The 26,286-nt window shown below is 37.2% G+C and overlaps 1 protein-coding gene across 2 annotated transcripts in view; it reads left to right on the top strand.

The window, feature by feature from the left end:
- The first annotated feature begins 109 nt into the window (after positions 1-109).
- Positions 110-26,286, top strand: part of akap7 (A-kinase anchoring protein 7) — a 48,130-nt gene continuing 21,953 nt past the window's right edge. Inside the window, exons 1-9 of one of the 2 annotated variants that reach the window (XM_032585202.1) lie at positions 110-749; positions 833-1,091; positions 1,356-1,514; positions 1,648-1,802; positions 2,205-2,341; positions 4,021-4,181; positions 6,419-6,531; positions 7,091-7,137; positions 7,888-7,988. In XM_032585202.1, coding sequence (XP_032441093.1) covers positions 576-749; positions 833-1,091; positions 1,356-1,514; positions 1,648-1,802; positions 2,205-2,341; positions 4,021-4,181; positions 6,419-6,531; positions 7,091-7,137; positions 7,888-7,988 — 1,306 coding nt within the window. In that variant the 5' untranslated portion in view covers positions 110-575. The remainder of the gene's footprint in view (positions 750-832; positions 1,092-1,355; positions 1,515-1,647; positions 1,803-2,204; positions 2,342-4,020; positions 4,182-6,418; positions 6,532-7,090; positions 7,138-7,887; positions 7,989-26,286) is intronic. The other variant, XM_032585203.1, reaches the window with a different exon arrangement.

Raw genomic sequence — 26,286 nt, 5'->3', positions numbered from 1 at the left:
TACCCAATAAAAAGTCCAAGAGCTTATACTGCACCTGACAGCGTTCGGTTGAAATTAGTCAAAATGGATCTTATTTCGAAGGAACATACTCTTACTTTGAAGAAATCAATCGGAAGTTGCCTGTGTTTACAAAATGTTTCATCCGGTTTGTGCTATCAGCTAGCACACCTGCTAAAGTTCTGTTATTTTCTCACTAGTCCGGACCATTTTCTACCGAGGCGCAACATCAACATGGCTTCTGTGACACCAGCATGATGTTGAGTTAATTAAAATGTGACTTTATGTGCAGTAGTTAGAAGCAGAGCTCTTTACATTGTTAGCTCGTAGCTGTGTGGTAACAACAGATGTTCTGCAGCATTGATTTATTTCAACAGGTGTTAGCTTTAAGAAAGCAACATTAGTGGGGTGAATTTTCTTTTTTTATGTATCCTGAATATTTTCCGCCTAGAAACGTTTATGTTAGTCTAAATATCATTGGTTTTACGTATCTGGTTACGATCTGTAAACTTAGCAAGAGTTAAATGCTACTCTCTTACTTGTTGGAAAAAGAAAAAATTAAAAATTGCTAGCCTGTCATGATATTCGGCCGTGTGCTGTTGAGCCTCAGTTTGCACAGGTCGAAAAGTGTTTGCTCACAAAGACTGAATATTGTAAAGGATCTCCGAGTTTGGAAGCTGCATTCAACGTTTACCAACAGCTGCAGCAAATTAGAAGCTCTTAAACCACCGGTAGACGGATTCAGACCTCAGGTAAGAAAACAAGCTTCATCTGCCATCAGATGCGTAAATAAAAATGAATGTACGAATAATTATACCATTTGTCTCTGTTTCAGATAACAGTCCAGTCCTGTGTCTGTTTACCAGCAGTGAGTGTTATGCAGCCAGCCAGCATATCCTATGAAGGTCAGGGCAATGCTGTGGCCCCTGCGGGTGAAGATGACGAGGAGGAGGGTTGTACAGGTGGGGCTGAAACCTTGGTTGAAGAGGAGAGCAGAATGCAACAAGATAAAATTAGTTTAACCAGTCAGGTTGATGCGATCAGCTTGGAGGTCCATGGAAGCACCGCAGGCGCAGAAACCTCTACAGGGTTAAGTAAGTGAAAGCGTACAGATTCAAATAATAATAATGTGGTTTGTTATCGTGTTGTGGCTGAGCTCTCTGGTTGGATGGTTTAACTCATTCAAATTTGCGGATGATATAGGATCATTGTATGAAACTATGTATTTTTCTATTTTATTTTCAAATTAGAACCAGTGTTCTTTTTTGTACTTCCTCTGTGTGGTCAAGCAAAATGCAACAATACTTTTTAAAGGCTACGTGTTTTTATAATGCATTTTATATGTTTATTATCTGCAGCTCCGGCAGTGTCAAGTGAAATAAAATCAAAGAGGAAGATGAGGAGAGAGAGGCTAAAGCTGATGAGGAGGAAGCTAAAATCAGCTGAAGCGTCTGCCAACTTAATGTCAGAGCTTCCGTTTGCTCTGACCAGTCCCACCACATGGAAAGAGCTTGGCTGTATGTATACCTTAGCTTTTCTTCAGCTATGTCAGTTTGACTACACTAATGTTTACCTGGCTGAATTAAAACCTGCTGGACTGCAGACTGCTTTCAGTTTAATGTAATCTCCTCACATGTGTCCCCACATAAGTTCCCACACCAGAGACATCTGAGCAAAAGAGGAAGAGAAAAAGAGGAGACATAGGGGGCAGAATGGACAGCGAGGAGGATGGTGACCAGAAGAAAAAAAAGAAAGAGAGCCAAAGACCAAACTACTTTGTCTCCATTCCCATTACCAACAGTCAGGTAGGAAAACCTGACATTGGCGCTAATCTCCATATATTTTTTGTGTTTGTCTATAATGCTTAGGTGTACACTTAAAACACCCTGCTTAAGTAGAAAAATAAATACTGTCTTTTTATGCCTATAAAGATTATTCTCATTTTCTGACTAGTTTGTATCTAGTATTTGAACTGAAACATACCTATATTGTGACCACAAATTAGAGCTCAATTTAAATAATTGTGTATTTTGTTTGAATTAAAATGTTAAATTTCATAGCTCTCTCATTTGCTTTCTACAGCATCCTCTCTCATATTGTACTTAGTAAAGTAGATATTTAATTTCCAGGAGTAAATTTTGTGTTTGTCAGAGTAAATAAATGTCTTTCTGTTGCCAGTAACTGAAAGCAAATGTTCCCAACGGCAGATAAAGTCACTTGTGAAAGAGGTGCAAGAGGCCATACTTCAGCAGGAGCCCCGACTCGCCAAAGCCATGATCCCAGTCCCGACCCTTCACATCACACTACTGGTCTCTCATCTGGCCAGTGAGGAGCAAGTAGAGCTGTGAGTTATATCTCATTAATGAGCATCAACATTTAAAAATTGAGGATAAAAACTTTCCAGAAAAACACAACTATTAGTCCCAACATTAGGGATTTGAAGACACGCCAAGGTTTATGTTTCATCATACACTATGTAAGTCTAAATGCTTTCCAGGAAAATAAAGTAAAAAATCTAAAGCAATTTACAGTAAAAATAAGAAATTATTAGAAATCTGAATGCAAAACATTGAGGAAATTGTAATTTTTACCATACTGGAGTGAATTAATTGATAACGTTGATGAAGAAAACAAGTTTTTGTGACATCACTCTGTTGATTTTTCTGTCTCAGTTTCCTCCAGTGCAGCAGGGCTGCTTACCTAATTAAAAGAGAAATTCAGATGATGTTTAGAGAGGATTTAATACCCAGGGATTATGTGAAGCAATGGCAAAGACCAGGGGAAATATTAACCAAATGCAGGGATTGTGACTTCAACTGTTCTTTTTTATCTAAAAGCGCACACGCATGTCTAATAACATATTCTACCCTGAAATTTAATCAAACAGAGACCCATCAGATGAATTTAAGCCAACATGTATATCTGTGTAATACGTGCAGTATTGTGCTGAGGTTCTATTTAACTGAGTGGTTTTGCACTTTTTCCATTCTGAATGCAAGTCGGCCGTTTAAGCATTCCAGTAATTATTGGCAAAATGTTGTGATATCAGAAAAAGTATGGAATTTTCTTTTATGATTATCTAGGTATAGATAAGTTAAAAAAAGAGAAGAGAATAGAGGATGGATAAATATTTGACTTTCTTACATTTTTCATCATCATTTCTAAAATAGGTTTAAAAAATGGGTTTTGACATTGATTTATGGTAATCGGACTCATTTTGTCTTTGATTTGCCAAATCACACCTTGATTTTGACATTTTGTCCTTCAGTATTTTGATTTTGCACTAACTGATTGAATACTCACATAATTAAAATTGGGTCATTACTTTAAATTCAGGTTCAGCTGGATCAAGTGGTTCTTAAACAAAGTGTAAACTACCAGTAAAACCCCCAAACCTTTAGTTTTAGGAACGTTTGGAGACAATATAAAGACAGCTAAGTTCATATTTACGAAAATTTGGGTTTAATGAAAATTACGTTTAATACCTAGGCAAAGGTAGCTATTTTTAATCTGTCAAACAAGCATTATTGAAACATATTCCAATTTATTGAATAGAACTCTACGTGATACCTTTGAACTTTTCACAACCCAATTAAGCAAATGAAGCATAATCATATTAATAATAGCCATGTTAATGTTACACAATAACATACAAAAGTATTTACTTTCTATGCACATTTTTTGGCATATTTATTATCAAAATATTTTAATTAGAAATATTCAATAAACTGGATAAACTAAATGCAGCTAAAATGCTACCAGTTTTGTACTGATGTGGGGAGTAAAAGCTGCCCTGTGTGAGTGTTATTATAAAAATGAGCAGCTCAGATTGAAGCTGATCCATCTCAGTATGTTTCCACAGCATGTCATGCAGAGATACATATTCAAAATCTGCATGAGGAAGACTTTGTCTTTAATAACTTATGTTATTACGTAACCTGGCAGGGAGAGAGGGGGAGGATTAGGTGGCGACCTGCTCTGTGTGTACTGACGTGGGTATTATTATTATTACTTATTTCTCAGTGCGGCTGCCGTGCTGGCTCAGGCCGAGCCGTCAGTGGCTGAGCTGCTGGGGGGGCGGGACCTGGTGCTGCCCTTCTCGGGAATCCGTCATTTCAGGAAGGAGGTGGTGTTTGTTGGGCTGGACGGCGGAGAACACAGACACACACTGGACAGCCTTGCAGGTCAGAGTCTGTTATCAACACTTCTGCATAGCAGTCACAGAAGTGTGAAGGTTGCTAATTAGGAATTATGTCTCTATTATTATTGAATGTGCTTCATTAAGCCTTAATGTGATAGGTTTTGTTTGTTGTACTCTCTGGAGGGATGCTTGAAGTCAGGCTTGCTTCTGCAGTTGTTTGTTGTTTTTGTTAATAATTTTAACTTTATTGCAGGTGGATGATAAGTTAAGTCTAATAAGTTAACTGTGTGACAGACATATTTAGACAAATTTAGGTGGCTTGAGGTAAATTTAGCATTTTGGGACTTAAAGGGTAAAATCTGAACTTGATCACTTGGGAACAAAGTCAGAGCTTTAACACACCTCACTAATTACATCTAATCATAGAATGAGTAATTCATGTGTTTCTCAGTGTGTTTAAAGCTTTGGTTTTCGATCTTTGCATATATATATATATATATATATATATATATATATATATGTCAAAAATTTGTTTGAATGTATGATTTGGATATGTGGCTGTAGTTGAAATGCTAAGCCAACATTTCTAAGAGAATTCCGACTGTAAGGCTGACATGCTCACAAGCTAAAACAGGAATAATCTCTAAATTCAAAACTGCACTCTTCAGTTTATTTAGAAATATGGATTGTTTTCATGAAGTAGAAACTTGGACATGTATGACACACAATAAGGAAGCTTTACAAGCTTCCCATCCTTGAGATGTTAGATTATTATTATTATTATACCTTTTTCTTTTTTGTTTAATTTTAAAGGTCTTATTTGGAGTGGTTCAGGTATTTTTTATATCTTGTGTAAGACTTCTCAGCTTCACATCCAGGATATTTACTTCTCCTGGAAGCAATATGCATTGCTCCATATTTGGGCAAATGCTACTAATATTCTAGCTTTTAAGTGTGCAGAATATTTTCCCCTTTTTTCCATCCTCATTATAGATAAAGATGAGTATAATAAGCTATTATTAGCTAGCCGGCACTCTGCTACTTAACAGAAATGCTGTGTTGAGCTTCCCTGCTGTAGTTTTAAAACCTGGTTTATTCACAGCAATAATGGATGTTTCTTTACTTCCAACTCTATGCACATCTGTGTTTTTGACAAGCAGAAAGGGTTCCGAATCGTCGGATTTGTCTTTTGTTGGGAGCAACTGAAAATTTGTAGCTTTTTTTTTTTTTTTTATCCTGGTGAGCAGCAACAGGTTTGTTAAGGTGGTGCTGTGTTTCTTTATCCTCGATACAGTCAGAGAAAATTACTCACTCTTTTGTCTGCCCTTTTAATGAAAAAATGTGTTAAACAGTAGGAGATGTCAAATTGTTGTGGTTTTGAAACCATAATTAAAAAAAAATTATTATAGCTTGATAGCAGTAATGAGAGTCTGCCTGCCTTCCATATATATCTACTCTACATCAGCACTTTCTGCATTTTCCTCTCTGGCGTGTTACCTTTCAAAATCAGGTACTAATTATTTTAGACTATCTGACCAAATCCATTTGGTTAATTATAAAACGTAACTTCTTCCTGCATTTTTTGAAAATTTTGCAAAGAAATAATTTCACTAAAATGACTTGTCAAATGTTTTGAGTGCAGCATAAACATTCCTTGTGCGATACAATTCATTATGCTAACTACCACCAAAAGTTGAGGTTTTGAAGTATTTGTATCCTTGTGAGGTTCTGCATGCAGGAGCATTTCAAACAAGTTAGATCTTAGCATTGTGCATACAAGGGTAAACATGGTTGGTAGAAGAAGAGAGGCTGGTATTTTTGTTTTTAATCTTAAACTGAATTTCCATGTAGCAGCTGGAACAAATGAAGGATAAGACAGCAAGTTAGGGCCTCTTGTCATCCTGTCTGCTCTCTCCACTGCTGTTATTGATTATATACTAACCTTTCTCTCCCTGCAGAGTTTCTCTTCTAAAAATACCTCTCTAGCTTTCCACTAAACCTCATCAGTTGGTGGGTGTTTGTTTTCTGCATGTGTTTATCTGTCTTTGCAGCCTATTTGTTTACTAGTTTTTTTGTCTTATCTTTTGTGTGATTTGCCTACAGTATAGTGTTTTCCATTACCTGTGAACTAGCATTGTTCCCTTTTGATATTGGCAGTAAAGCTATTGTCTTAATTGTTTTTACTTTACTTTCCAGTTGTTATTATTATTATTATTATAATTTTGCAGCAAAGTTTGAATTAGGGGAAAATAAAACGCATATCTTTCACGTGTGTTGCAGAGTTGGTGCGCAGACGTTTCGAGGAGCAAGGTCTCCTACAGGGAGACTGCCGTGACTTTGAGCCCCACCTCACCATCATGAAGCTGTCAAGAGCGTCAAAACTCCGATTTCAGGCATGAACCTGCAACAAACACTATATAGCAAAAGCAAAAAATTTTTATTTGTTTTCATTTCAGTTTTCTCCCATCAAGACCAGTTTTTCTTATTTTTTATTGTTAAAAAAACAACTCACTAATAAACTTTTAAATAAGTCTTTTATGACCAAACCTTCCTTTCAGTTGTTTTTGAAACGTTTATCTTGCATAACGTTTGCTCTTGTTACACCTACATTTTACGTTTAAGTGAATATAGATTTGTTCCATCATCTTCATCTCAGATCACTGCAGGGAATAAGGAAGAAGAACATCACAATATGTGACGTTATGTAAATACCATGTTCAGTAGTGGGAATTTGATAGAAATAGAAGAAGCAAAAAGAAATGTCTCTGTTAGAATAGAAGTGACACAGGAAGGACTGAATCTATGTTTTTCATCCTGTTGACATTTGATGGAAGCTCTTCCTGTCTGGCGCCTACCAGACAATGTCACTGTTGTGTTACCAAGAGGATGCAAGTGTCATAAAACGGATGATTTATTCACTAAGAACTATTTTTACTTTCTTATCTCCACCAGGGAATAAAACGAGTGGAACCAGGCCTTTACTCTGACTACACAAGCAAGTGAGTACTCCATTCGTCTGTAAACAGCCAATACCAAAGCAGTGGGGTGCATTGATTTTGTTTGATGGGATTTTGTGGGTATTAACACTGGCTCATTAGATTGCAGTAATTTATGCTGTTTCCATCTTCATGCTGGATTAAAAGGGTCGCGAGGTGTCCTGGACTCTAATGTCCGTGCAATCTCTGTTGGATTTTGGCAAATTTAGAAAAACAAATTCCAGTAGGAAGTTAATCCAGTACGCAGTCTGAAGCTGTCTTTACAATTATGTAAATGTATTATTTATTCAATGAGGAGATAATCACACATGTTCCTTCTCTTTCATCAGCCCTTTAAAGAGGATGCCAAAATTTATTTAGACAGTTACATTATACCTTTGAACTGCAGACAGGAAACCTGATTTCTGTCAACCATTGTGCGGTCTATATGCGCAATTTGGAGTAGTTTGTGCTGCTAGAGGTCACAACCGCAGGAAGATCAGCTCACACCGATCTCTATGTACAAAACGCCTGATTATGGAACTATAGCTGGATGTGTTCTGGAGGACTTCTCCAAATTCCTGCAGAGGATCCACCTTTTGGATGATTTGTGTTATGGTGATATCTTAATCTGGTGTGAGGGGGGCCCTTAAACAGTATCAAATGTATTAACGCCGCAAACCAAATCTAATCACGTCTGTGTCACTTGTTTTTGGTGCTGATTGCTTTAAGATGGTTGTAAAAACTGATGTACAATCTTTCTTTAACTCTCAGATTTTTTGGGAACCAGACAGTGGAGCGTTTGGATTTGTGTTCCATGTTAAAAAAGAAGCAGCAAGACGGATATTACCACACCGAGACTTCACTACAACTAGGTAAGCACTCAGTGTGAATCTGGGGTTCTTTACAGATCCACCAGAGGGCGCTGTCACTCTGCATATAGGATTGTGAATTTCCTTCTCCATGTAGGTTTTAATATGAAAGGGTAAAATTGTCTCACAGCACCCTGTTTTCGGATTTAATTGCCTCCATTTGTATCTCTATCACTGAAGCTGAGCCGTCGTCTGTATTTGTTATTCATTATAACGTGTGAAGCTTGGACTGATTTATGTTGCAGAGGGTTGGTAAACCTGGAGGTTGTTTTGTCCCTCACGGTAGCCAGGTGACCGTTTGATTGGGAGAGTTTTCATAGAGTCATGTTTTTTAAACACCATTTAAGCTCACATGGGTATCAAAGGTTAGACGTAAGACAAACTGGCATAATGGAGCGCGGTGGGGTTACTCTGGAGCTCATTTCCATTTCAGACTCTGCTTCCCAGTTGCTCATTACCGCCCTGCCAGTGCTGTATGGTAAACCCCGGTCATATTGTAAAATACAAGCGCCAGGCTAATGAAAGTAGTACAGAAGGTGTGTGAGTTACAGCTGTGGTGCTTTAGGAAATAAAGTAGTTTTTTGTAGGTTCAACATGTGTTTATGTAGATTTTGAAGCAGTGTGTTGTTGATGTAGTAGATGTAGCCTGAAGGCTCGGTGACTCACTGAGCAGCTTGTTAATGAATTTCAGTTTTTTCAACTCATTACATAATGGGTACAAAACATTTGTCCGTCCATATGTGTTCCTGTAAGCAGGCCCTAAAGTTTGATTTGTTGCTAAAGCATGTAGCCCTAATTCACAGTTGGACCATATGCTTTCTTTCCCAATAAATATGGGTCTTATTAAAAGTGAATATTGCAAAAACACTCAGAAAGTGATTGTGGGATATGGTAAAGATTAAATGCAACAGATTGATGTATTTGAACAATTTATGTCTGTCAACTTGTTGCTGCTTGATGCAAATAAGTCTCTGGGAAAATTTGAATACCTCACGTATTTGTGTAATTTTAAGATTTACACTCTGAAATATGTTCATGTAAGATACAGTAATGATCACTGAGCAACCGTCCTGCTCTCATTATTCTCTCTACCCTAAGAGAATAATAAGCTTCTCACTTTGTATTTGGTTCTGGAGTTGCTTAATACAAGCAATGTAACAGTTGTAGCCCTTATCATGGATGTGTCCATGTGGGGTGGCCGCTATCCATTCCTTGTGATTCTTCTCAAAATTCTTTAATGGGTTTATTCATGGATGCAGTTTTCTCTCTTGGTACAATGCTTTTTCCTTCCACCGAACTTTCTAGTAACATTCTTGGATGCAACTTCTTTAGCAATTTCATCTCCTTCCGTCTAGTCTCAGATTTTGGCTGGTACCATATGTAGGGCCTTCATGCTGCACCTGCATTTGCCTTAAATGAATAATAAATGCTGATATTTTGTCATTCTAAATGACTGAAAGTATGAAAAGGTTTTACATTTTTCCCCGAAAAATGTGGAGGTATCATGAAGCCAGTAGTCCTCTGTATTTTGAGAGTGATTTTCAATAAAATTTCAATAACATCATTTTCAAAATTTTATTGAAGTTTTATTTTCTTTAAAAAAAAATTTTTTAAATTTGTTTTATTCTAATTTCTAAATTAAGCATTACTTATAATCTGAATTACAGAAATAAAGGAACAGTTTCATGATATGCTAATTACAGGTCACAGGTCACTTACCAGCATCATTACTGCAGTCATTTTTCCCTGCTGTTGGAACATCTTGTTGGGACACAGAGTAACACAGTGCGGTCCCTCCCCCACCTGTTTCTGCACACTTCCAGTAGTTTCTCCAGTTTTTTGGCACAAAAAAGACAAATTTGACTGTAAAAATATTTCTGACCGCAAATCCTAAAGACCACTGCAGTGTGGGAACTAAATGAGCGCCATCCATCACTCTTATTAAAGTAAAACTGGTTTGAAACTACAGTGAACAAGAAGGTCAATTTCATTATGCAGCTGACTGCAGCCCCCCACCCCAGCAGTTAGCCTGACTAATTAAGCAACTAATATCAGCTTCATAACTCACTGGTGTTGTCATCATCTTCATATCTTTGTTCCAGACACAAAAACGGTCCAAAGTAAAAGGATTAAAGGATTAAACAAATAAAAAATTATATTCTCCACAATAAACAAGTGCAAATTACTATTAGGTTTAACAAGAGGTTTACCTACTGTTATTTATGCTTAACAGTAGGTAAAGGTAATCAACATGTTATTTATTTGCATGAATAACTATTGCTTTTCTGCTTAAAATAAAATAAAATAGATCATAATTTAGTTAAACCATTAACATGCAATCTAAGCCTTAAGTAAGAAAAACAACATCTGACTTTTAAATAATAAAATAAAGTGTAGAAAATGTAAATTGTCACTTTCATTCGAGTTAACAGGATCGACGTGTTATTCACACCGACTATCACAGGTTGATAAAGAGTAGCAAAATGGTGCTTCCTTTTTTCCACTGTCAAGTTTACTAATAGCTGTGGGTGTGGGGGTGTGTGAGTGACAGAGAGCTGTCAGTTTCAGTAGAAGTGGGCTGTCACGGTGTTTCGTGGATCACTGGATTTTACAGGAGAGTGGCAGTGTGTATGTGTGTGGGAGTGAGAAACAGAGCAGAGGGATGTTTACCTCACACATCCCTTCATCAAAAGGAAGCTTGTGTTTTTGCGAAGAGCTTCCCCAAAACAAGACATGCATATTTAAAGCTGAACATCGTCTGCACTTCTGCTGTTTTTTCAGCAGAGGATGATAAACTGGAGAGTTTACAAACAGTGCTAATTCTTACTGTGTGTAAGTGTGGTAGAAGTGAAGGCAATTGTTCAGATAAACATACTTTTGTACAATTTTCATCCCATCGTTTCTCCAGAAGTTGTCAAATTCACTTAAAATGAACTGTAAGTGATTTAGAAAGAAGAAGAAAAAGCACTGGATATGTTTTTTTGACAAGGTTAAGCAAAAAGAAGTCCTGAGTGTCATTAGTTGACGACAGGTTCCAATAATGTCTCTTTATGTAGAATCCAGAATGATTCTTTTCGAAACAGTCTAGATTAACTCTCTTGTTGTCAAACTCAATTCAAAATATCAAACAAGTACAACAAACTTCAGTTTAATTTCAATAGTTAAAGCAATTTAAGGATGCCCAGTCGAATTAAAACCTCATTTTGATCAAGCATGTGGCGAGAGTAAAAACTCTATTTGTAGATAGAAAGTAGGTAGAAAATAAGCCAATAAAAGAAATAGCAACAAGCATAGTGAGTTGAAAAAAGTAACCATTGTGTAGCAAAAATACACAAAGAGTAATTTGAAAGGATCTAATAATGTGACAGAAGTGAGTATTACTCGTTTGTTCTTAATGCTAAAAAGGATTAGTAAGATGTAAAACATCAGAATTCATACTTGGCATGCTCCCACATTCTTTTGCGCTCTTAGGATCTTTTTTGAAAACAACAAAAACCCTCCTGAAATGAGAACCAGTGGAAATAATGTTAAATAAGTTTGTACAATCCTAACAATTAAAAAAGAAGCAACTGATGACGTATCTGAATATTTTTGCTACTTTTTAAATGTGATCTCTGCTGTACAACCCTTGGGTAATATAATAGTGGAAGTCACATAGAGAGAACTAGCAATAACTAATTTAAATGTTTTGTTTACCTGTTTTTCATAGCAAAAATCTATAACTATTTTTGTTTTGTTGATATATCGCTCTTCACAAATGATTGTCCTCCTTTAGGCCTCCATGTGTTTTCAGAGGTCTTTTTTCTTGCCAGTTATTCAAGCTGTTTTGTCACAGTAATGCTATACATGTACCTGATGATAATCATAATTTGCTTCAGTGTTACTCCTGACCAGAACTTTGCAGAGCTTCTATAAAGGAGCCTGAGACTTGCAGGTTGCAGACCCCTGCTCTGGGTGGAAGCTGAAACCTTTCTTAAGGCGAGTTAATGGAAATAATTTTCTCATCAGGTGCTGAGACTTATTCTTGTTGGGATATACCCAGAATCTCCCCTGTAATGAGCCTCAACTTGTTCCTATTAAGGGTAAGGAGCAGTTATCCTTGCTTTCCGCCACCTTTACTTGAGATTGTACTATTTGTGTCTGAGTCAGGATAAAGGCGATAAATGATGGTGAAAGAATCCATGTTTTTATTCACTCAGACACGTGGAAGACAACTGAAATCAGACAGAAATGATCGGTACAGCAGCAGCTTCTACAGGAACGGTTCTTCCATATCCTGATTGAGTTCCTGGGCTGCATCAAACATTTAAAAAAACTTGGACTATTCGTTTCACTTTTTTTTATTTTTTTTTTTTTATTGAATTTTCTCTTTTTTGACATAACAAATTTACACACAACAAACTTAACATTATAACATGTACTTATACACTCTTGCATTCACTCTCACACTCACCCTTCAAACCTGCATTTGTTTGGTTCCAAAAATATCAAAAATCTTTTAGATTAACTTAGAGAAAAAAGAAAGAAAAATAACAGAACAATATATGAATAGAAACTGTAGACAAGACAGCCATTAATAAGTTCCACCTTCAGTCCCTATGGTCTTCATATATGGCTCCCAGAGAGTCTCAAAATCCCGTTGTTTACCCTTGGCGATGTATGTTAGCTTTTCCAGTCCGAGCGAATTTGCAATTTCCTTCTTACAGAGTCCCAGGGAGGGTGCATCCATGCCTCTCCAGCATAATGCTATAGATCTTCTGGCTTGAAGAAGTCCATAGTCTATCAATTTAGTTTTCCTCTGTGATTGTTTAAATTCCACTGGGTATATTCCTAGCACACAGATTTTAACCTCTAATGGGACTTTTACCTTCAACAATTCAGATAGACACCCAATAACATCCCTCCAAAACTTCTGAATTTTAAGACATTCCCACAAACAATGGAGAAGAGTTTCTTTTTCAAACAAACATTTAGTGCAAGTATCTGGAACATCACTGGACATATGATGAAGCTTAACTGGTGTTATATAGGTTCTCATAAGCCATATTCGTTTCACTTTTAATTAAAAGCGGCATAAGTACTGCAGTGAAAAAGAAAACATTCAGCATTCTAAAAGTCCCTTGGCTTAAAAGAGGCCAGCATTCACAGTTGGGCTTTAAATGTCTATAGTCTGAGGCCAAAACACATGATGAGCAGTATGTGGCATCACTCTCTCCTTGGGAGGGCCTTTGTACAGACAACACTCTGTAGTTTCACGGCTGACACAAAATAAATCACGAGGCAACCATAAAAAAAAAGTGATTCTTTTATACATAGTTCAACTAATTTACCCAAGAAACTGATCATACTGTAAATAGTTTAAAGCAGTGTCTCTCCTACAGGGCAGCTTCAAGTCAATCTGGCACAAGACCTGGAAATGAAGAAATGCTTTTCTAAATTTCTATGTTTTTATTTTACTTTTGATTGATGTGTTTCTTCTTTGCTAAATAGAGTAGTTTAAATCAGAAAAACTTAATTTTGTTTTATATCGAGAGCAAAATCCCAGTTGATCAATGTTAATGACCGATCTTCAGTCTGCTGTGTGTTAGATATTGTTGAAGAGCTTACAAAATGTACGTTCAGTGTTTGTATAATTCAAACTGTAAATATGCTACTCTAGAATCCAGGCACAGGCTTAGATAAACTCTCATTTTACGCTCTTTGTGACAATCCAATCTTGTGGAGTAAGTTTGCTAAAGTTTTTGGCTAATGTTAGCTGCTTTACTCTATGTTTTGATATGACTCATTTAAATTCAAGCCTACACATCGTTCAGGGCAGTTCCAGTTCTTTGTGTGTGAGCAAACCTTCTCGAAAAAGTTCTTCTTCTTCTTTGTAAACTTAGCAGTTTCGCTTTGAACAATTAAAATTTCAACATCAAGTGTTACAGCTGCTCTTTGTGGGGCACATGGCCTGTAACACAATTTTGCAAGATAGCAGTATAAAAACAGCTTTTTATAAAACCGGTAGAGCAAATTGCAACCACACATTTTGCTGGGATTGAGGCAGACTTAAAATTTAGAATGTAAATTAAGAGACCATCAGATAGTAGACATCCCTTGTGTAGAGTAGTTTCAAAGATTAAATTAATGATGTAATACGTGGTTATAGAAACATCAATGCAAGTGGTGGAAACATGAAAGATGCTTTAGAAAGCAATGTGCATGCACTGATTCTTGACAGCATCAGAGTCCAACACATCCCTTATATCTAACAGGAAGCCAGTGAGGTTTACTAAGGCTTTTAGTGGTGAATCCCAGTGGACAGTGTCTGATTGTGCTTATAGACATGTTAATCCTGTAATCCTATAAAACATAATCCACAACAGAGTCTGTTATTTACTGTCCAATAGTTCAGGGTTGTATGATGAGGGGGATGCCAGAATTTAACCCTTTCATGCATAGTGGTCACTACAGTGGACAGCTATCTAAAAGCCATTTTCTTGTGCTTCCTGTGGATTTTTATGTTATAAATGCACACAGACCACTGAGGTGGACACTAATGCATCATAAAATATACCATCAACTACTGGCCATCAGCTGCAAATGCAAGAAATTATTTTTGTTAAATACAATATGGCCGACAGACAAAAAAGCATGAGAACAGACCCGGTCCCACCTTCTACTGTAGACGACTCTTGCAAGTAAAAAAAATATTGTGACATCAGATAACCCCTAAGGAACAATACTACTGATGTATTTTTCAAATAACAACTTTGTATTTGGACAAAATTACAATTGATCACATAAAAATAAAAAAAATAAAAAAAATAATTTTTACAAAAAAATGTTCCTACCTTTTTTATGCCTTAAGAAAAGAATTTTAAAAAATGGAAAAAAAATTCTGACACAAAGGATCATAATTCATGCATCAGAGGGATAAGAAGAATATTACAACAACTCAAGATTTATTGTTTATACTAATAAACTTTAAGTTTTCCATGTTTGACATGCAGGGATTTGGCATAATTACCTCCAGACTTTCTTTGTCAGCATCAAACGGGACATAAAAGGTTTTAAAGCCAGAGCACTCTGAGGAGGAATATTTAAGTTTCTTTCTGTTCTCTTTCTCCACTCTGCTCTGTAGGAATGTGATAGCGATGTGTAAGCTAAGAAACTGTAGATGATTCATTGTGTAGGCATGTGTGTGACAAGGAAACCATCACTATTGTGTCAGCAACAAGACTGCTTGTTACGTAAAATGTAAGGAATGTTTAAACAGTTTGATTTTCCGATTTTGCCGGACAAATCGTTGTTCTCTGGGAAGGAGAGCTTTTTAAGTGAGAGGAACTTCAGAATATCCAAACATCGTAGTCTTGACGGTACAGGTTTTTTTCTTCCAGATGGCCCATGCGACACCCTCAGCTGATCTGCGTGGGTGAGACCGTTTCAGGAAAATGATACGTGTGGCTGCTGTCACGGCCTGCTGGCATTTACAGTATGAAATGGTCACACTCACAGCTGCTTATCCAGAAACAACAGAAACTGTATCTAAGCATTAATGCTTACAAACTGCATCACAGCTGCAAATGTTTGTTAATGAAGCTGCTTCTTTGCTCTGTGGCATTTTAGTATTTAACTAAGACGAGGTTACGCTTGCAAAGACTGTACTGCTTGATGTATTTTTTTTTTCTCTGTTAAAATCTTTTGCCAGCAGTCATTTTCTGCTCACTGGCCAAAAATCCAGATGAATCACTATAATCATTTGCATATCAGAGAGCAAATATCCCTCTGGAGACATACAGAATATGAAAGAAATCTCACAGGAAAGTGATGACAAAAGACAGTTAAATATTGCCCACGGTGTGAAATAATTTAACTGCTTTTGCAAGCGAAGGGCTAGAACTAAACCGTGTACATTTCTTAGTCATTTTGACACTACTCTGGTTACAAACATAGATTTTTGCATTGTTTTTTTTGTTTTTTTGACTGATTCTAATCAGCTGGAAGGAAAATGAGGTTCAGACTACGAAACAAATCAATTACCACTGAACCTTTACCCTATTGAAAGTTTTAAGTGTTAATGTGTTAAAGCAAAGGTCACCAACTGAATTTGCTCAGGAGTCAGAATGTGTAAGCAGGCAGTCAAGGGGCTCGCTTTTAATTATCCATGTTTCTGAAAATAATGAGCAGTTTCAGATTATGAGGCCTAACGCTTCTAATGGGGGATCCTGAATGTGTTTGCAGACTAGTAGAAAGGCAAAGGTGGATTACTTCCTAACCTTTCATGGGAACCTTTGGAAACAAAGAGCTATAATTTGCACACACTATTTTAAAAATGTGTAAATTTGTGCAATAAGCACTTTAACATCTACCATATTGCATAGAAGTAGTAGTTCCAGTACTCTTCATGTACAGTATTGCTTTTGACATGAATGTTCATTATTAACATATAGTTAATAAAAAACAGCAAAAAATGCACTTCCAAACTCAGAATATTTTACCATCACAAATATCGATGTTGCAGTTGATGCATACTAAATGTATTTACTATATAGTTTTCAGTTGATAACAATTAAAAAGAAAAAATATATATTATGTAATGAAAAATATTTAGGTGTATTCTGTCGTTTGAAATATATTTCTACAAAAACAAATCAAGTTGATAAAAAAGGTATTCATGTAAACTCTGCTTTATGTTTGAAATTTCCACTGTGGCTGATGGAAAGTCTTGAGATACATTGTGTGTAAGGTGGGGTGTCTCGATTTGTTCTCTGCAGCCATAGTCAGAATTGATTATTTCAGCCATATTGTAGGATAATTTTTTATTTGTCTATTGGCTTTTTTGATCCCATGTCATCAACACTAAGGTTTGTTTAAGCTGGAATGCAAGCCTTAGTTTATTGTCTGATTAATTATGGAGGCTTTGAAATAAACAGGCTTCTGTAATTGGTAAATAGACAGACCATGTTTACACTACTTTTTTTCCCTCACACACACAAGTTTGTTGGTAATTGGGGAGCAGAAGATGTCAGATGGTCTCTGGGTTGGACGGCTAGTCTACTGAAGGTGTTTTCTCTTGTGTATTGCAGCTAGCAAATCTGCTTGGGGAATGAGGTTAATTTGTAATTAATGTGTGGTAAATATAGAAGGTAACTGTCCAGGGAATTCTGGCAGCGTTAGTGTGTGAGAGCTGGTGACATTTGGGATACTCCTGAGAATCGCATGAGAATGATTGAGAAATAACAAAAGAAGCCAAATCATTTAACCAAAGCCAACATATTGTTTGTAATTTTAGATGTAGTGCTGAGTAGTCTTTGTCAGGGATTTGTTTTTGTTCTCACAGCAATTTTTTTACTTTAAAAAGCGGATAAATGAGGTAAACAATATGCGGCTGACACCTTACCAGGGGTTTATGTTGCGCAGAGGAGGCGCCGTGGGGTGAGATTAGGGAGGAAGAACGAAGGGAGAGAGACGTGGGTTAAAGAAAGATGTCACCAACTGAGCAGAAGGAAGTATGGAAAGACAAGTTAGAAAGATTGAAAAGGGCGGAATAAGAAATGTGATAAACAGCACAGATAAATGAGACTGGAAGGGGATAGAAAAGACAGAGCAGAGGAGACAGACCTTGCAAAAGAAGCAAGATTGAAAAGACTCTGCGGAGTAAAGGGGCAAACAGGCTGGCGAGATTTACGGAGAGGGAAAATTGAGAGTCTGAGTGAAGGTGACATTAAACAGATGACCAAATTGAAGGTTGATATTTAAAAGACACAAATAAAAAGGAATCAGCGCAACAAGCAGCAAACTAAGCAAGACTGAATCTGGGTTTGGTTAGAGGTTTATTTTATCTTCATCATGATATAACACTTGCGTCAGAAAGTGTAAATAAAACAGATCAAAGTAAAAAAAAAAAAAAATCCAAACACCATGGAAAAGACGGCAGTTACCAGGAACTAGCAGGAAAATTCCTGAGGCGTAAAAACTGCACGATCAGAGAAGCATGAAATACTCCAGAGAGCAAAGCAGCTCAGAGCTCAGTGTGGGTTTGTTCAACAGAATCTGAATGAACACTGTAAAGCCTGAAAGTTTGTGTTGAAGAATGATGCATTTCATTAGGTTCACCTGATTTAAGGCGAGTGAGCAGCATGACAAGGTGCACATTGGGAAAATAACTCCCAGTTCAGCTGGTAATGCTTCATTTTTTGATCTCCCTAAACTACAGACAGTCATCCTCTCAGAAAGAAACATTTGCAGTTTTATACTATTTTACCAATTCCTGAACAGAATTAGTTTTGAACAGTTTCTGTGAGTTTTTTTATTTATTTTTTTAGAAAACCCATGATTACAAGAAATTCAGTTAGGAATCCAGGCGATGCAGCAATCAGGAAATTACTTTGAAAGCTGCCGTGTCTCAGAATATTTACCTTTTTCAACAAGATCCGATCAAAATTACTACCGGCTGTTTCCTTTCTTTGTTTGATAAAAGAAAGATTTGTTAATGTTATATTGTTAAATTGAATGCAACATGACAGAAGACACTTAAGCGCTTTGTATCATGAAAAAAAATCTTTATTTATTTATACCAAAGGGCATCATAAACCTTGAGTGTGAAAGCACTTGGTGTTGCACAGCAAGAAAGAATTTCTGCTAACACTTAAAAGGACAAGATTGCAGATGTATTTTAATTTTGAGATTTCCAAATGATTCCCAATATTTACTCTTCAGCATGTAAAACATTTCATTTTACATGCTGAAAAATTCAATTTTCTGTGCATCTATGAAAGCGAAGCAGTTTGTGCCAATTTATGCATCTCTGTGGTAATCGTAATTAGACGTAGTTTTTAACTGTGTCTACAAAAATTTTGTTTATTAATGCTTGCGTCACTGAAATTAAGCATGCTCAGAGGAAAAATAGTGAATAAACTACTGTAAGATTTTTCTTCTGCTGCCTCTCCCGGTCTGCAGAATTGTTTGTCTCACCAGTGGCTACCACTGCAACTATAGCAAATTTAGCAATTTAACACTGAAAGAGTTTTGAGGACCTAGTCAGTCCAGAGTAGTTTTTTTCTGCAATAAGCATATTATTAATCAACTATTTACTGAAGAAATACCTTAGAGTATGACATGCAGGCTAGATACCTAGAGGAAGAATTCTGTTGTTTTATCATATCACATCAAATTAAATCAGTTCTGTTAGATCATTGCTAAGGATTGCTTGAGCAATTTAAATATGTTGAGCTGGTGATTTATTGGCTCTCAATTTTTGATGTATCAGACTGTTGGCAGCGTATCAAGATGCAATCTGTATTATTGACCACAAAGCGCCGTCTCTGAACATTATGAGAAAGTGTTGAGATGTTGATTGGACACTCTTGTTCCCAATATTTGAATTTTGTTTAACACCTTATTCTGCACTACACTGAAAAATATATTAGGCAGCAAAATGCAGTGTCATAAAAAAGTATTTACGCGTAAAGGCAAGTGACTGAAAACTTTTGGCAATATGGCGTATGAATAGTTGGATGTGTTTTCCAATTTAAGCAGATCTGCTTTTCATTGTTATTCCAGACATTCAGTGTTATGGGGGAGGGACTCCTTTGGGAATGCTAAGTGCCTGGCATGTCACATTTAGCCTCGACATTTCTGTGACCATAGCATACACACAGGAGGCTCCAGGTTTTTCATGAAAACCCATTATGGTTGATGCATGTTATGTTTCTTGGTGTATATGAACATTTAATTTTCTTTTCTTAATTATTCCGGTATTGACCATTACACCGGATACTGGAGCCACTGTTATCTGACTGATGCTGTTGTTATGTCCACAGCCTGCCTTGTGACTAAATACTGAGGCACTGATCGTGTTCGTGTTTGCTAAACAAAGACAATACTGTTGCAATGTCTCCTCTGGCCATCTTCATTTCTAAATATAAAATAACACACTAAAAGGTGCGTTCTACTTCTCACCTAATTGGAAATCAAAACATTTAGCACCTTTTTTCAGGTTGGGAAAAAATATTTACGGGTAAAATGTTTTTTTAGAATGCAGATAAACTGATTTGGTGAGATTATAGGGACTGCCTGTGTGTATGACGGTGAAATGTGTCTGTTGACGAAGACATATGAGTTCACTGTGAATCAATCGGGCCTCGTCAGGATCAGATCTCAAGACTACAAGATGTTACAAATAGCAATCATCGCAGCTGTGTGCATGTAAATCTGGGAAAAAGAAAGCGATTGTCTTTAAGGTAGCAGCTGTGAGTTCAACGCCGCAGTCAGAGCCAGCACCCCTTGGTCATCTGACACAGCTGAGCTCAGTGGAAAACGCTCCACCATGTATGTTGTGTGTTGGTGTCTCTATTTGCTTACCTCCTCTCACCTCTTGTTTGTGACGCTCCATTAACGCTGCTACTTGGGGAAAGGTTTTTAATGAAGCAGTTCTTGATTGTTCACATGCAGCTACTAAAAGCATCCCTGCAACTGGTGGAATGTAAATCTACTGGTAATTATCAGATCTGTTGAGGGGACCCACCAGGGGAGCTTGAATAAAAGCCTGAAAAGCCATATCTTTAGTGTTTGTAACACCTTTAAGTCTATTGTTACACACAGTGCAGCTATGTACACCAGCTGGTGACCAGACTGGCCTCTCTGAAACTAGAAAATCTTTTTTATCCTAACAATAAGCCTTAAGCTTAATCCTAAACCCTACGATTTTGCGCTGCATTCTTTGGTGCAGAAGTTGTTACTGAGAGAAAACTTAAAAGCTATTTACTTTGAGTATCAGTGATGTGGTGAAACATGAAATTTAAAAACAAACTATATTCTCAACAACATATCAAGACACGGCTGTGGTTCATTCAGGGTTTGAGAAGAGCGACAGAGAACAAGACATTCAGAGGCAAACAGGAAGGCTAAATGATTACATTTTACACTTGTGACCTATCAATATCTGACAGTAAGCATACATGATTTGGAACTGTTTCAGACTTTTGGAAATCTTCAAGTTAGCAGAAGATGCTATATTTTCTGTTGAGTATACACAGCAACTGCTGATTCTGTGATGTTAGCCAGATGAGGTGCTAAAGACAGTCTAAATGAGAACTCTAATTTTACTAACATTCAAAACTAGAAATGAAATTCTGATTCGGGGAGGTCTCTAATCCAAATGTTTGAGTAAATATTTAGTGAATTTTTTATCATTTTAAAGTCTTTTCTGGAAGCATGGCCTCCCATTGCATCAAACCTTTTCTGAACAAACGTCTTTAATGACAAACATTCTGCTCCCTGATAGGATCCTGATTTTTATTCCTTTCCTCTGTCTAAAACTTCTGGATTCCCCCTTAAAAACAAAGAACGGCTCCAGCCAGCTGGGCAGATAAAAGACTGGCATGGCTCTGGTCAGATTGTTTTCCCATTATTGCGTTCCTGCTCTGTCCAGCAGGGCATAGTCCCATTTATTTTCCCAGTCCACTGAGAGTTTCGCCTTACAGTATATAGCCCACTGGAAACATTTCAGCCACTTACATCAGTTACTGATATTCATTCATTGATCCCAGTTTGGTTGGGGGAAAGTTTGTTGAAAAGTTGCTGCTGTGACAGATGAATCTGCCTCTCAGTATCTTAAGACTTGCCAGTTGAACTTTGAACCTTTTTGAACCTTTTTCACTCAACAATCAATTTGGATTTTACTCCCAAAGAACCAGATTGCAGTCTGAAGTCTCTGACGCTGTGAAGGTGCTCACACACAAAACAATTTACCTGATGTGCTATGGGTGGATTATTTGTACCAACCAGACTAACTGAAACTTAATGACCACTATGTTAGGCAGTTGTAGCATTATGCCAGTTCCATTTAAGAGAGAAAGAAGTAAACTAAGGCTTGAACACTGCGAGGCCAAATCTGATTGATCTTAGTTGATTGTCCTGACCTTTTCAGGTTTTAATACCACCAGTTGACATTTGTGAATGCTGTCCAGTCCTGTGCATTCATGTACAGTGCTGTCAATTGGGTTACTAGGATATGTCTTTCAATGCATTAATCAGATGGCTGTTATGAACCCTGAGCATCTTTAAATCCCATTTTCACTAGTGTTTAAAAAACTGCACAAGTCAAAGAAGCTCAACTGCACAATCCACTGAACTGGTGCTAAAAAAAATATATCACACAATCCGTTTAGAAAACAATATTAATTTTGAGTCTTACTGAGCATTCACAGCAGTCCTGTTGAATGAAACTCTGGTTTGTTTGTGGATGTGTAGTCGAACTCTGGGCTGCCTAAAAACAACCCACTTCAAGTAAACCAAAGGGAGGAAGCGGGGATTGTGGGTAAACACACCAAAACAAAGCTTAAAAAAACATTCATCTATCAAGAAATCTCTCAGTCACATGTGGACAGGCAGATGAATTAAAACCCTTGATATAAGTATGATCAGATGAAAGTATAGCACACCTGCTGGTAAGTCCTCGCAAGAACAATACATTTCCTTAGCTAGTTGGCAGGAAAATGGAGGCTTTCAGTTTCACCCATACATCAAACCAGTGCTGCAAAAAGGCGACAAAATCTTCACTAACACCATATAAACAAACATAACATGCTTAGAATTGGCTATTTCCAAATAACTGGAGGCCCTTTTTGTTCATCTCAGCTTCACCAGAGGTAAAGGAGGGGAGTTCAAAAGGTCAGATTCGAGCTGAATCCCTAGTCATGTGCACTGGACTATTATTTGTCAGAGCAATGGTTTTACATAACACCGAGGTGGTTAATACCACCAGTGTTTCTGCATGGCTCTGTAAAAACTGTGAAGTTATAGAAAAGCAAACCAATCCCCATGAGCTGTAATGAGCATCTTGCTGGCTGTTTGTGGAACTAAGATCTTTGCAGAAATCACACATTCTGGTCACAGAGAGTTTAGACTTTCACCTTCGAGTCGATGCCACAGGGCGCTTTTTACTAAAACTAGCCACAGCAGACACTTTCCCTGGCTGTCAGTCTGATGAACACTTAACAGAGTGCTCGGATCAATGCAATTAATATTTACACTAATTCAACTTTGTCTTATTTTTTTGTAATAATACCATACACATGAATGCAATTGCTTTACGTTTGTCACCAAATTGTCTACATTTGAACTTAAATGTCTCTGCATTGAGGGTGCAGTGGAATCGAAGTCAAATTCCTTGTTGGTGTGTACAAACCAGGGTGATAAAGTTGATTCTGAGATGGTTATTCGTTGTACGGCTAGTGCCTTGGATTATTTGATTGTGCGCATGTTCTCCAGCCACCCACAGGACAAGCTCTTCGACTTGGCTCTTCAATATGCCAACCACAGCCTGGACTATAAGTATGTGCATTGGCCTCTAAGCTCCGGCTGTCTGGCTGTTCAATTCACACTTCACCAAATGAATTCTCTTTTTCATCATATTCTTCATGAAATAAAGCAAACCTCGTTTTTTCTTCTTCTTCTGCATATTCTAATGCATAGTGGAATGAGTTCTGAGACATTCCACTGTACTGCCCTTTTAAATGTAATTAAAAGGGCCTCTAAGTAAACATTAGCAATAAACGTAATTTTTTGTCACATTTTCATCTGACAGTGCCTGGTTTCATTCTAAGTATTTTACTTTTTAAAATAATTTTTTATAAAAATTATTATTATGGATCTAATGAACACATTAGATTCACAATCTGCTTCGTATTTATGCCAATACTAGAGCATGATCCCAAACAGAAAGGTCATGAGAACAACAAAAACACAGTGTAACCATTGCATTGATTTTTGCTCTCTCAGAAAGGGAGTAGCAGCACCCAAACGATCCCATTCAACGAGATAAACAAATACATCTTTCTATGTGCTTTAGTTGTTTCTTGAGCTCTATTCATCCTCTTAAAAGGTCCCAGTGCAGACATTTCACACGCCAACAAATTATGAACAGCAATTCATGTCGTTACCCTCGCTTGGTCAGTCATCATTTATTAGGCTGCTCTACAAACCCCTTAAGGTTGTGTTTCTGTGTTTGATATGATGTAAAGCACTTTGAAATGCCTTGTTGCTGAAATGTGCTATACATATAAAATTTGATTGATTAAGCTAAACTCTAGTTTTCTCTCTTTAGCTAAAACACATGTGCAATTCCAAATTTCAACATCAATAATGTTGGATTGTTTAATTTCTTATAACTGTGGATTAAAAATTACACTCATCATAAGAAACCCATTAAATCTAAAGCATCTGTTTATTTTCTCCTCTAAACTGTTTGCACAGTTATATTGCCGTCTGGGCTACACAGACTTTAAATTTGAATCAACACAAAAAAGTTAAAATAAATAAAAACTAAACATCAGCTCTTATCATGGAAGAGGAAGTCATTTTTATACTCTTCTGTCTCACGAATAAAAGTAAAGAAGTACTTGCACAGACGGGGTGTTCATCCCAGTGTTTATCACAGATTCAAACATTAGTTTTTAAATTAGCGGACTAACGTGAACTGGTTAAAATCAGCATTTATGACAACACACCTTCTCTAAATGGCAAGTAAAACCTACTCAGCTTGTTTACTCCAGTTATTTCCCCATGCATACAATGAGCCTATTTTTTATTTTATTTTATTTTTTATTTTTTTGTAGCGCATATCTAAAATATTCAGAAGAAAATACAACTTGGGAAGCTGAAATACACAGGAGCAATACTTCAGGAGTACAATTCATTTTCCTTGGCTGAACAACCAAGAGTGGAAATAAGAAAGACTGTAGATGTTAAGTTCTGTGGTAGCACTGAAACAGTTTCCACTGCACGTATTAAAGTGTATTAAGGTGGATTTTGTGTTTGAACAATTAAAACAATTGTACGCACTTTTAGAGGCCATCACAATAATAACAGATTTTAGCTTTTCACAGACAACTGTGGGCACAACACAGAACACACAAGGGATCCAATGTATGAATAATTAACATGGGATGGATATAAATGTAGGTATTTAGTGTGAATATTCACAAAAGTGGACACAACTCTGATAAATCAGATGTAATAAATATAATTTTAGACAGTAAAATACATTGGAAGTAAATTACTTTTGTTCTGATTGTTCAGGACTGAATTTAATGCCGGGCAGAAGTGGTCGTGTTTTATTTAGTCCATTTCCATCTGGATCAGCCAGGATGTCTGTTGATGTCCAGCCTTAAAGGACCCTCATGTTGTCGACACAGTGGTGGATTTTTAGCTGGATTTGTGTCAGTGAGTACAGCTCAAAGATTTGTAGCAGCCACAGCAATGCGCTATATCCTTACTCTAGGGGGAATTATAGAGAAAATAATGCAGTCACATTCACCCGTACGATTTTGATAGACTTTGGACAAGCAGTCCATAGTTAAGTTGATACATTTTACTTCAGAGTCAGGTGTTTAGGTCCTCTATAGCATTTGTTTAATATTTTTTAAATAATTTTAGCGTTTAAGTTGATATTGAATGTTGCTAAACATTATTAGCCTTGTCTTCTGACCATTTCTAGATATTACTGATTTAAGAATTTAATGTAAAAAGTATTTAAATCAAATTTCTATCTATTTAAGATGCCTTCGAATGCAGCAAGATATACATAGATGTAGGTCTCAGAAATAAGACAGTCGAAAGCAGTGGAGAGCTGCAGCTGCCGGCTGTGATGAGGAGGCGGAGCTTGTAAGTCCCCCTCCCCCTCCACTCTCACACACCCACACACACACACACACACACACTCTTCCACAGTAGTGTCTGCTGTCTCCCCATATATGCTGTCGCTCCCTTTCTCTCGCTCACATGCCAGCCACACTGAGAAGCGTGTTGTAGATACAAACACTCCCATGCTACATCCCACCTCCTCTGTCCTAGTCCACTTAAACACACATGTAATTTTTATCTTACTCATACATGCTCCTCCTCCGCGTTCGCCACTTCAAATGCAAAAAAAAATATTCTTTTAGTCTCCTACACACTCCAGCTCTTCCATTCTCTCTTTCTCTCTTCCTCCCTCTTTCTGATGCACACACCCCTCCTCCCCGTGTCAGCGCAAAGTAGAGCAAGAGGAAGGAGCCACTCGTTAATTTTTTTTTTTTCCTCCCAGCATCTGCTGTCTTGCTCTGGCTTTTTTTTTTGGCTGCACAAGAGAAAGAGAGGCTTTTTGTTTTTTGGGGGGGGGTTTGGGTTGTTGTTATTGCCTCCATCTTCACCGGGTCTGTCTGCCGTTTGGAGGGTGTAAAATCAGTGCTACAGAACAAGAGGAAAAAAATAATAAAAAATCGGGAAGAAGCAGGACGCCGTCGCTCTCTGTCTGTCATAGAACGAGGAGCTGAGG

The sequence above is a fragment of the Xiphophorus hellerii genome, chromosome 15, assembly GCF_003331165.1.
Source record: "Xiphophorus hellerii strain 12219 chromosome 15, Xiphophorus_hellerii-4.1, whole genome shotgun sequence".
NCBI classification, from domain to species: Eukaryota; Metazoa; Chordata; class Actinopteri; order Cyprinodontiformes; family Poeciliidae; genus Xiphophorus; species Xiphophorus hellerii.
This window is presented reverse-complemented; position numbering and strand designations above follow the sequence as displayed.